Below are 12,293 nucleotides of genomic sequence, written 5' to 3'. Positions count from 1 at the left end.
GTTTCACCCTATTAGCCAGGATGGTCTCGATCTCCTGACCTCGTGATCCGCCCGTCTTGGCCTCCCAAAGTGCTGGGATTACAGGCTTGAGCCACCGCGCCCGGCCAATTGTTTTTAATTTTTATAAAATTCAATTTGTCAGTCTTCTTTCTTATCATCTGTACTTTTGGAATCTTATCTAAGAAACAATTGCCGGGCCAGCGCAGTGGCTCACACCTGTAATCCCAGCACTTTGGGAGCCCGAGGTGGGTGGATCATGAGGTCAAGAGATTGAGACCATCCTGGCTAACATGGTGAAACCCTGTTTCTACTGAAAATATAAAAATTAGCTGGGTGTGGTGGTGCATGCCTATAATCCCAGCTACCCAGGAGTCTGAGGCAGGAGAATTGCTTGAACCCGAAAGGTGGAGGTTGCAGTGAGCCAAGATAGTGCCACTCCACTCCAGCCTGGTGACAGAGCAAGACTCCATCTAAAATAATAATAATAAAAATAATTGCCTAATCTGAGATCCAGCAATGTATAAGGGTTCCAGTTTCCCTGCATCGTCACTAACACTGCTATCCTCTGATTATTCCCTGATAAATGAAGATTTATTCCTAGGTGTGTTCTAAGAGTTTTATAGTTTAGCTCTTCCATTTAGACTTACGATTCACTTTCCACTTTGAGTTAATTTTTGTGTATAGTTATAATTTTTATTTTATTTTTATTTTTTAGGGACTGGGTCTCCCTATGTTGCCCAGACTGGCCTTGAACTTCTGGGCTCACGCAGTCCTCCTGCCTCAGCCTCCTGAGTAGCTAGGCCTACAGGCACATACCGTATACCCAGCTATGTATATATACTTTTTAAAAAATCAGGTTGGCTGGGCGCAGTGGCTCAAGCCTGTAATCCCAGCACTTTGGGAGGCCAAGACGGGCGGATCACGAGGTCAGGAGATGGAGACCATCCTGGCTAACCCGGTGAAACCCCGTCTCTACAAAAAAAAATACAAAAAACTAGCCAGGCGAGGTGGCGGGCACCTGTAGTCCCACTACTCGGGAGGCTGAAGCAGGAGAGTGGCGTAAACCCGGGAGGCGGAGCTTGCAGTGAGCTGAGATGCGGCCACTGCACTCCAGCCTGGGCGACAGAGCAAGACTCCATCTCAAAAAAATAAATAAATTTTAAAAATATAAAAAATCAGGTTTATTGATGCATAATTTACATTTAAAAATTTTATTTTTGGCCTGGCGCAGTGACTCACACCTGTAATCCCAGCATGTTGGGAGGCTGAGGTGGGTGAATCACAAGGTCAGGAGTTCGAGACCATCCTGACCAACATGGAGAAACCTTGTCTCTACTAAAAATACAAAAATTAGCCGAGCGTGGTGGCACACACCTATAATCCCAGCTACTCAGGAGACTGAGGCAGGAGAACTCCTTGAACCTGGGAGGCGGAGGTTGCAGTGAGCCGAGATTGCCCCACTGCACCCCAGCCTGGGCGACAGAATGAGACTGTCTCAAAAAAAAAAAAAAAAAAAGAAAAAGAAATCTCAAAAATTAGCCGGGCATGGCAGTATATAACTGTAATCCCAGCTACGCAGGAGACTGAGGCAGGAGAATCACTGAACCCAGGAGGCAGAGTTTGTGGTGAGCCAAGATTGCGCCACTGCACTCCAGCCTGAGCAACAAGAGTGAAACTCTGTCTCCAAAAGAAAAACATATATATACATTTTTGGCCGGGCACAGTGGCTTACACCTGTAATCCCAGCACTTTGGGAGGCTGAGGCGGGCAGATCACTTGAGGTCAGGAGTTCGAGACCAGTCTGGCCAACATGGTGAAACCTCTTCTCTACTAAAAGTACAAAAATTAGCCTGGTGTGGTGGGGGGCACCTGTAGTCCCACCTACTAGAGAGACTGAGACAGGAGAAATCACTTGAACGTGGGAGGCAAAGGTTATAGTGAGGCGAGATGGCGCCACTGCACTCCAGCTTGGGCAACAGAGTGAGACTCTGTCTCAAAAAAAAACACAAAAGTTATTTTTTTCTTGAGACAGGGTCTCTGTCACTCAGGCTGGAGTGCAGTGACACAACCTCAACCTCCCTAGGTTCAAGCAATCCTCCCACCTCAGCCTCCCAAGTAGCTGTGTGTATAGGTGTATACCACCACGCCCAGCTGATATTTGTATTTTTTGTAGAGACAGGGTTTCACCATGTTGGCCACCTCTGCCCATCTCAGCCTCCCAAAGTGCTGAGCGACCATACCTAGCCCATTCAGTAAAATTAGTCAATTTAAAGTATACAGTTCAATTAGTTTCATTTTATATAATTACATATCTTATATACTTTAAAGGTTTTTCCTGGCTCACGCTTGTAGCACTTTGGGAGGCTGAGGGGGGCGGATCACGAAGTCAGGAGTTCGAAACGAGACTGGCCAACACAGTGAAACTCCGTCTTTACTAAAATATGCAAAAATTAGCTGGGCGTGGTGGCAGGCGCCTGTAATCCCAGCTACTCGGGAGGCTGAGGCAGGAGAATTGCTTAAACTCAGGAGGTGAGGTTGCACTAAGCCAAGATCGCACCACTGTACTCCAGCCTGGGCAACAGGGCTAGACTCTGTCTGGAAAAAAAATGTTTTTCCTGGGAAATTAGGGATAGGGAGATTTGAGTGTAAGCCCATTTTCTCTTCTCCTTATGCCCCATGTTTTACTTATTAAAAGTATGTGTGATTATGTAGGTGTGTGTGATTATGTGTGTGTGTGTGTGTGTGTGTGTGTGTGTGATAACTTTTTTTTTTTGAGATGGAGTTTCACTCTTGTCATCTGGGCTAGAGTGCAATGGCACCATCTCGGCTGGCTGCAACCTCTGCCTCCTGGGTTCAAGCGATTCTCGTGCCTCAGTCTCCCGAGTAGCTGGGATTACAGGTACCCACGACCACACCCAGATAATTTTTTGTATTTTTAATAGAGACAGGGTTTCACCATGTTGGCCAGGCTGGTCTCAAACTCCTGACCTCAGACGATCCGCCTGCCTCAGCCTCCCAAAGTGCTGGGGTCACAGGTGTGAGCCTCTGTGCCCGGCCAAAAGAACATTTTTTTTTTTTTTTTTTTTGAGACGGAGTCTCGCTCTGTCGCCCAGGCTGGAGTGCAGTGGCCGGATCTCAGCTCACTGCAAGCTCCGCCTCCCGGGTTCACGCCATTCTCCTGCCTCAGCCTCCCGAGTAGCTGGGACGACAGGGGCCCGCCACCTCGCCCGGCTAGTTTTTTGTAGTTTTTAGTAGAGACGGGGTTTCACAGTGTTAGCCAGGATGGTCTCGATCTCCTGACCTCGTGATCCGCCCGTCTCGGCCTCCCAAAGTGCTGGGATTACAGGCTTGAGCCACCGCGCCCGGCCAAAAGAACATTTTGATAACAGCTTCTTTTTTTTTTTTTTTTTTTTTTTTTTTTTTTGAGACGGAGTCTGGCTCTGTCGCCCAGACTGGAGTGCGGTGGCACTATCTCGGCTCACTGCAAGCTCCGCCTCCCAGGTTTACGCCATTCTCCTGCCTCAGCCTCCCGAGTAGCTGGGACTACAGGCGCCCGCCTCGTCGCCCGGCTAGTTTTTTGTATTCTTTAGTAGAGACGGGGTTTCACTGTATTAGCCAGGATGGTCTCGATCTCCTGACCTTGTGATCCGCCCGTCTCGGCCTCCCAAAGTGCTGGGATTACAGGCTTGAGCCACCGCGCCCGGCCTGATAACAGCTTCTTAAGGGTTCCTACTTACTTTGGCTTTCTCTTGCAGCCCACATGGACCTATTTATACAGTATATAGGTTGAATGAATAAATGAGTGGCTGAGTGAATGCAGCCCACCAACCTCTACATTCAGAGCCACCAGCTCCATGTGGCCACAGGCTGTATATGCTGCCCCAGAAGTTTCCATAAAGCTGCCCATGGCTGGGATCAAGATGGAGGCTCTTCAGCTGGGCCCCTGCATGGGCACGTATAGGGTTAATAGTTTTCTCTCTAACTTGTGATTTCTTCATAAAAAGCCCTTCCATTTCGGGATAATTACAGAATCCTGTAATGGTCTATTAATTGGGCCTGGTTTTTGTGCCCACGTTTCCTCAGCTTCCTCTGGGGTGCCCCAGCAGTACTTGGCTTCCTCCAGCAGCCGAAGTAGGATGTGGCTGACCCAGGCTGCACCTGAGCTGGGAAACTGGTAGGGCTTGTGGGCGTTGAACGGAAGGCCCCAGAAGTAGGAGACCACACACTGCTCATCTTAGTCCTGCAGATCCCTCACTGAGCTCCTCTGCCCCTTGGCATTTCCTCCTGATCCATGAAGTGGAATTAAAGGAATTTTTTTTTTTTTTAATGGAGTCTCGCTCTTGCCCAGTGGTGCAATCTTGGCTCACTGCCACCTCTGACTCCTGGGTTCAGATGATTCTCCTTCCTCAGCCTCCTGAGTACCTGGGACTACAGGCACACACCATCATGGCCTGGCAAATTGTTCTGGTTTTAGTAGAGACAGGGTTTCACCATGTTGGTCAGGCTGGTCTCAAACTCCTGACCTCAGGTAATCCACCTATCTCAGCCTCCCAAAGTGCTGGGATTACAGGCATGAGCCACCACGCCTGGCCTAAAGGAATCTTATATGTAATGCTTAATATGTACCAGAATTAGAATAATGCAACTTAGAAGTATAGCTGTCTGGTGGCCGGGCGCGGTGGCTCAAGCCTGTAATCCCAGCACTTTGGGAGGCCGAGACAGGCGGATCACGAGGTCAGGAGATCGAGACCATCCTGGCTAATACGGTGAAACCCTGTCTCTACTTAAAAATACAAAAAACTAGCCGGGCGACGAGGCGGGCGCCTGTAGTCCCAGCTACTCGGGAGGCTGAGGCAGGAGAATGGCATAAACCCGGGAGGCGGAGCTTGCAGTGAGCTGAGATCCGGCCACTGCACTCCAGCCTGGGTGGCAGAGCAAGACTCCGTCTCAAAAAAAAAAAAAAAAGAAGTATAGCTGTCTGAACACATCCCCCCCGGTGGAGAGTTTGTTTTTCTTTCTTTTCTTTTCTTTTTTTTTTTTGTGACTGAGTCTTGCTGTGTCTCCTGGGCTGGAGTGCAGTGGCGCGATCTCAGCTCACTGTAACCTCCACCTCTGAGATGAAGCGATTCTCCTGCCTCAGCCCCTCAAATAGCTGGGTTCACATGCACGTGCCACCACACCCAGTCAATTGTTGTATTTTTAGTAGAGACAGGATTTCACCATGTTGGCTAGGCTGGTCTCGAATTCCTGAGCTCAAGTGATCCACCCGCCTCGGCCTCCTAAAGTGCTGGGATTACAGGCGTGAGCCACCGCGCCCAGCCTTTTTGTTTGGTTTTTGTTTTTTTTGGTTTTTTTGAGACGGAGTCTCACTCTGTCTCCCAGGCTGGAGTGAGATCTGGGCTCACTGCAACCTCCGCCTCCCGGGTTCACGCGATTCTCCTGCCTCAGTCTCCCAAAGTGCTAGGATTACAGGCGCCCACCACCACGCCCAGCCTTGTTTTTCTTTTGAATTCGTTAAGGTTGTATGTTGACATGGCTGTTAAAAATTGATTTATTTATTTATTTGTTTGTTTGTTTAATTAGAGGGGTCTCACTGTGTTGCTCAGGCTGGTCTTGAACTCTAGGGCTCAAGTGATCCCCCCACCTTGGCCTTCCAAAGTGCTGGGATTACAGGCATGAGCCACCAGCACCCAGCCATTGTGGCTGTTAAGATGGTAACTTTGAAAAGCTGTTAGAGGAACGTAAGACCAGAGGGAACAGGAATCAAAGAGTGGTCCCTATTAAAGGCACTTGCTGTGCAGCCAGCCCTGCCATGCTCAGGCTGCCATCTCTATCCAGTCATGGACGTCTTATCTATCCAGTCTTAAGACCCATAAGGGGCCTTAGTAATGTTGTTATATATATCATTTCCTCACTGTCATTCCCACTTTACAGATGAGGAAACTGAAGCTTAGAGAGGTAAAGTGACTTGCCCCAGGTCATTGGCTAGGAAATGGCTGAACTGGGATTTGAATCCAGATTTCACTAATGCAAGTGGCTTTAGCCACTAACGACACTACCTCCCTTCCATGACCTTAGCCTTTAATATTCCTCTAAACTAGGTGGTAGGCCAATTAAAAAAAAAACAAAAAACAAAAAGCAACAGCAACTGTTTCTAACCCTGCCCTCCTCTCCTTGTAGCCTCAGAGTCTGAGGCTGGTGAGGGAATCTTATGTCCTCTGAGCTTAGAGAGAGGGCATGACCCAAGGCTCAGACAGCCAATGCTTAATTAACCACTGTGTGCCAGGCCTGAGGAGAACCTAGGGGTGTTTTATAGAGCTAGGGGGATGCAAAACAAGCGCATACAATGAGATCATTGTATGCCATGTTTTCACACTGCAATTGTGAAAGATGCGGGGAGGGGAGGCAGAAAAGAGCCATAAAAAGGCTGGAACTTGCTCTAGGCTTTAAAGAAAGGACAGGGCTTGCCAGCAAAACACAGGAACCATATCCTTGGTGGAAAGCACTAGAATAAGCAGAGTCTGGGGCTAGAGAAAAGGGCAGTCCAGACTGACTTGCCCCAATTAAGGGGAATGGTGGGAGGTAAGCCTCAGTAGGGAGTATAGGGCCCAACCACCGAATGTCCTAAAAGGCCAGCAGTGGAATCTGGCAATAGGGAACCATTGCAGGTTCTAGAGCATTGACCCGATGAGGTGGAAAATAGGAATAAGAGAGGGAATCCTGTATAAATGGAGACGATCAGTGCACATTTTCCAGGCCAAATAGGGCAGTCTTTTTCCTTTCCCCTTTCCTTTCTTTTTTTTTTTTTTGTCTTTCCTTCCTTTCTTTCTTTATCAGATAGGGTCTCACTAAATAGGACAATCTCTGAAAGCATTTACCAAAGTTGATTTTTTTTTTTTTTTTGGAGATGGAGTCTTGCTCTGTCGCCCAGGCTGGAGTGCAGTGGCACAATTTTGGCCCACTGCAAGCTCCGCCTCCTGGGTTCACGCCATTCTCTTGCGCTAGCCTCCCAAGTAGCTGGGACTACTGGCACCCACCATCACGCCCGGCTAATTTTTTGTGTTTTTTGTAGAGATGGGGTTTCACCGTGTTAGCCTGGATAGTCTTGATCTCCTGACCTCGTGATCCACCCGCCTCGGCCTCCCAAAGTGCTGGGATTACAGGCGTGAGCCACCGCGCCCGGCCAAAGTTGATTTTATGTGTAGGTCTTTATAAGCTTTCTTAGCTTTCCGGTTTAGCAACAAATAAGCCTGCCCTATTTTCTCTTAGGGAGTCCAGTACCTGGAGCAAAGCTCCCTGCCACATCTTAGGAGACCTCAGGACCCAGAACTGTCTTGGGCCTCAGCAAGCCTCTTCCCTTTCACCCAGACTCAAGCTACAGGGCTCCCACTTGTGGACCCTTCTGTCCTGCTGCAGGTGGATTTTCAGGCCCTGTGAGAATGAGGAAAACCAGTTTGGCTCTGGGAGAGGGTATCTCAGCTGAGCTAGCTTGGGAACCCAAGCTTTGATTTGGCCTCAGTCTGACTGTCTAAGAAAAGGTGCGGTGCTGGGCTCAGCTGCATCCTTGGCTTGGAAAGGGGCTAATGCTGACCAACGCATCACTTCAGAGTAGGGTCTGTCTACTCTGAAGACAGACAATTGTTTCCTTACTTCTCTTTTGAGACTGGGGAGGCAGGGTCATGAGCATTGGCACAGATCTCAGTTCCTGGGAAAGTGCCCTTCAGACTCAGCCCAGGTGTCAAGCTTGCTTCACTCTCAGCCCTGAATCTCAAGAGGCTGGCAGTGGACAAAGTCAGCCCTTAGCCAAGAAGGTGACCGTTCCAGGGCTTGGGCCTCCATTTACTAATTTGTAAAACATTACAAACCCCTGCCGCCCCACCCACCCCTCACAGGGTGGCTATTAGGAGTATGTGCTAAGAAAATAGATGTGAGGGCTTTCCTAACACTGCTCTGGGCATCTTCTTCACTGTTCTCACCATCCATTTCCAAATGCACTTCCAATCCAAGTTTATTCATTTCAGGGACCAAGTCATTCAGTTCTACCAAAGGGAGATGGGTCTTCCAAGTCATTGTAAAGTTTAGGATCCTCCATTGGAATCCCTGATGTAAATGCAGATTTCTGGGTCCCTGGCCCAGATGCACGGAGAATCTCCAGGAGGGCCCATGTGATCTGATTACACACACTCAAGTGGAAGAACCACTGTTTTACAGTCTTGAGCAAACAAGGCCTGTCTGGGACCAGGAAGAGAAACAAGGGAGATAAGAACTCTCCAAAGGCCAGTTGGTGTGGGTGGATGTAGTCCCAGGGAAGAAGGGGGAAAGGCCTTGGACTTCATCTGGCCCAACGCCAATTTGCCAATTTCTCTGATAAGGAACTTAGGACCCAGAGTGCACAATGAATCTTTTGTTTTGTTTTTAGAGACAGGGTCTTGCTGTCACCCAGGCTGCAGCCTTGAACTCCTGGACTCAGGCAATCCTCTGGCTTCAGCATCCCAAGTGACTGGGACAACAGGTGCATAGAGGGCATCTGGGTGACCCAAGGCATCGTTAAAATAGGCCTGCTATCTCCTTGCTCTCTAAGCCATTAGCACTCCTTCCCTCACCTGTGTGTGTGCAGGGAGTTCTGCACCCGCCTGGTCCAGACTTCCTTCCAGTGGCAGCTCACACCCCTCTTGGTTCTTTGTCCAGTGAGAGGCATGATCTAAGTAGCCTTTTTCAAACTCCCCCTCTTAGCCTTTTCATATCCAGAGATAAGATTTGTAATTTTCATGATGGCAGAACAACTGTGATTTTTTTTCCCAGAAAGAAAAAAGGTATTTTCTAGTTCTTTCACTGTTTGTTCAAGACCTTGGGCTCAGTGGGCCCTCCTGTCTGGGCCTTCTAACTTGGGCAGCCAGGTGAGTTCTCCCTCTAGAGACTCTGGCATGGTGGGAGGTCTGACTCACCCCCTACCTTCAGGAGTTTCCAGTGTTCTCCTAGTAGCTTCAGCCAGCACAGAGCCAAGGGTTCTTGGCACAGATGGCTCACGGTACACATACCTCTGTCACCAGGCTGGCAGGCAGTCCCGGAAAGGGACGGAGAAACACACAGGTGAACCCCAGGGCCTGATGAGACCTGCCTTTCACTAGCACCCATCTCCCTCCTTTTCATTTCATGGCACTGATGAGAGACTCAACCGTTTTAACAAACATGTTTATTAGAAAAGTAAAAAATATTGCATAGGTCTTAATACTTGAACATCAAGTGTATTCATGAACAGTGAGTATCTTATCTTCATGTAAACAGTTCTAGATGGAAGACCCAGATGGCACTCCTCCCAGGGAGGGGTTCCAGCCCCCACCCTCTCGGCCCCTCCCTCCCAGCTCAACTCCACAGCACACGGTGGGGGAAGGGTTGAACGCAGCTCCCAGGTGTATTTTTTCAAGTGTCAAAGATCCCAAGTGATCCCTGACACCCACCCCTTCCTACTCTTACATTCATGCGTCTGTAAGATAGCTGCCTACAACAGGTCAGTAGTGATGCTCCGATCAGAAAGACAAAAGATACAAAACAAACAAACAACACAATTGGTCCCTTCAGACCAGTAAGATACACAAACCACCTCCACGACCTCCCCCCTCCCTCCGGCTGCTCTGAGGAGCACGTGCCCTTTCACCCTGGGCCAGGCCGAGGCCTGAGCAGCCCAGCTGCTCTCTGGCTGTCACACCACTGTTAACTGTCAGTAACAAAAATAATAAGGTACATGCTACACACACATCCAGCTGGCAGCCTTGTTGGCCCCTAAGCCTTTGTTTCATGCTACAGTACTGAGGGGTATGTGTCCCCAATGCACAGCCACCTGCACACAACTCAATGAGCTTCCCAGGAAACACTGTTCCCCCACCTCAGGTGGCTGCCTCAGTTTTCCAACCACAGGAATCAGTCCCTCAGAGCTCCTGCCTCTAGTCTCCACCCCAAAAGTTCAGCTGTCTCTGCCTTGGGGGGCACTGTCAGCCCCCGCAGGTTGAAGTTCAACACTCCTCAATGAGCAGCTGTTCCGAGCTGTACAGCTTCTTCTTGATGACTCGAAAGCCAGTGCTCAGAGTCAGGGACTGGCTGAAGCCAGGGAGGAAGGGAGAGTTGGCGGAGCTAAACAGCCCCTGGATCTTGGGCCAGAGTCGTGAGTCCAGGCGCAGCACGAGGGTCAGCTGGAAAGTGGGCACCAGGCTGGGGTCGAGTGCCAGCTGGCCCACGCTGTGGCAGCTCTTGCCCTGCTCCACGCAGACGTCCAGCAGCGCCCCCCGCAGGCCGCACGGCTCGCTGTAGGCCAGGCGTAGTAGTTCTTTGCCCACCTGGCTCACCAGCTGGCCAGGCATCAGCAGGCGCGCAGGGCGCCGCGAGCCCAGACGCGCCTGGGCCAGGCTCTCCTGCAGCAGCTGCATCAGGTTGGCACACAGGTGTTCATCCTCAGGGTCACTGAGCAGCTCGAAGTCGGGCAACGACACTCCATCTAGGTAAGCCGAGTCTGGAAAGGAGAGCACACAGGAAGGGGTATTAGAGCGGCTTCAAAAGGAAACGCACAGGCGGGGGAGGTGCTGTTTCCTTAAGAAACCAACGCTCCGTCCCACTCCGTGCCTCAGTTTCCGCCTCATTCACCTTATACTCCAATTCCCCCTGCCCCCAAGCAATCTGGGTCCTGATGGGATAGGAAGCCAAGGTGGTTCTGACCCCTTCCAGCACCAGGGCTTCCCCACCTTCCCGGCCCCTCGAGTCGCGTCGGCACCCGCCCACCGCTCACCTTCCTCCGGCCCGAAGCCACTGTTGCTGCTGTCCAGGGACTCGCAGTCCGAGCTCTCCAGGCTCGTAGAGCGGTCAAACCCCTCCTCTCGGGCCGCCGACCCCCAGGCTGAGCGCGGCGGCCGATCTGGGGTGGGAGTTCCGGACAAGGACGAGGGCGAAGAGGAGGTGGACGACGACGACGAGAAGCGGTCCCAAAGGCTAGGCATGGTGAGGACAGACGCCAGGGCGTTTGCTGATGAGCACAGAGTGCCGGAGCGTGGAAGCCGCTGTAAGACAAGAGGGTCACCGACCGGGCGTCAGTCTGGGGACCAGACCAGACCGCGAGCTCTAGGACCCACACACAGAAGGGACACTCACCAGCTAGCGCGGTCAGCGAGAACTGCTAAGACAAGTGCGTCCTGCCGCTTGAATGGGTGTGCGAACTGGTGCCAACCACCGAGAGCTGCCCAGACCTGTCCCTGCTCCACACTCGCACCTCCCCCTTGGCCTGCTGCTCCCTAGCACCAGCGCGGAGCAGCCTATAAGGACTAGCGCGGCAAAGCCACGCCTTCTCTGCGCCACGACCCAATCCAGACCCGGGAGTGTGGCCCGCCTTGGCCAATGGACTCCGGGCGCACGTAAGCAACGTTCTCTCCTGCCCGGTGACAGCGGCCGGGCCCCGCCTCCATTGAGCCCCAGAACGCTCGCAGCCGAACCCCGACCCACCGCCACGCCCCCTTTCTGGAAAGGATCGGCGGCGGCTGCAGCTGCCAAGGTCCCCGAGGGCGCTCGCGGCAGGGGAGGATCAAGGAAAGACTTGTTTATTATAGGGTTGCATTGCTGGGGGAGGGGACAGCCCGTGACCAGGCTAGGAAGAGAGGCAGGGAAGCGTGAGGGGGCGGCGGGCAAGGAAAATGGTTGCCCCCAGCGTCTTGTATTCTAAAGCTTCGGGCACAACTGGGAACACACCGGGGGAATGCCCGTGGAACGGCGGCGCGGGAGCAGACGTTAGCCCGGCCTGCCCTCGCGCCCCTACCCCCTCTATTCCTGCTATGCAAAGGGTCGGGATATGGGGGTGGGGTCCACAGACTGGGCAGCTCCGGGCACCATGCTGCCCCTTCCCTAAGGCCCCACCTGCCCATCCTAGCGTTACTCTACAGCCCCAGGACATAGGTTAATGGGGATCCCTGCCTCCCAAACCCTATCCGCTTCCACCTTCTAACTGCTCCCAAGGAGAAGGCTTGAGGAGAGTGGTTAGAGGAGTGTGGATGGGCCTGGGTTCATAGCGCCCAGTGCAGGGATGGAAACGAGGATCCACAGCAGTGGGACTCACAGACCCATCCTCCCGCCCAGCGGACTGCAGGCTGCGAGGCCGGGCCTCCCTGCCCGGGCGCCCCCCGGGTCCTAGCGCCCAGCCTCGCATAGCGCTTTGTGTGAAAGACCCAGACGGTTGCATCAGGACCGAGGACCGAGATCTATGGAAATGCCAGGGAGTGCAATGGCCATCCCCTGTTTCGTCATTCAGGCGGGGCCGC

The 12,293-nt window shown here is 51.9% G+C and overlaps 1 protein-coding gene across 1 annotated transcript; it reads right to left on the bottom strand.

Moving 5' to 3' along the window:
• Window positions 1-9,175: 9,175 nt before the first annotated feature.
• DDIT4 (DNA damage inducible transcript 4) lies at window positions 9,176-11,785 on the bottom strand. The gene is made up of 3 exons (XM_033208462.1): window positions 11,137-11,785; window positions 10,778-11,045; window positions 9,176-10,504 (listed from the first exon to the last, which is right to left on the bottom strand). Exons 2-3 carry the CDS (start codon window positions 10,983-10,985, stop codon window positions 10,011-10,013), a joined length of 702 nt encoding a protein of 233 aa, XP_033064353.1. The 5' UTR covers window positions 10,986-11,045; window positions 11,137-11,785; the 3' UTR covers window positions 9,176-10,010.
• Window positions 11,786-12,293: the final 508 nt, after the last annotated feature.

Source organism: Trachypithecus francoisi, unplaced genomic scaffold (assembly GCF_009764315.1).
Source record: "Trachypithecus francoisi isolate TF-2019V2 unplaced genomic scaffold, Tfra_2.0 Lachesis_group9, whole genome shotgun sequence".
Lineage (NCBI taxonomy): Eukaryota > Metazoa > Chordata > Mammalia > Primates > Cercopithecidae > Trachypithecus > Trachypithecus francoisi.
The sequence above is the reverse complement of the archived record's forward strand: the minus strand, read 5'-3'. Positions and strand labels throughout refer to the sequence as shown.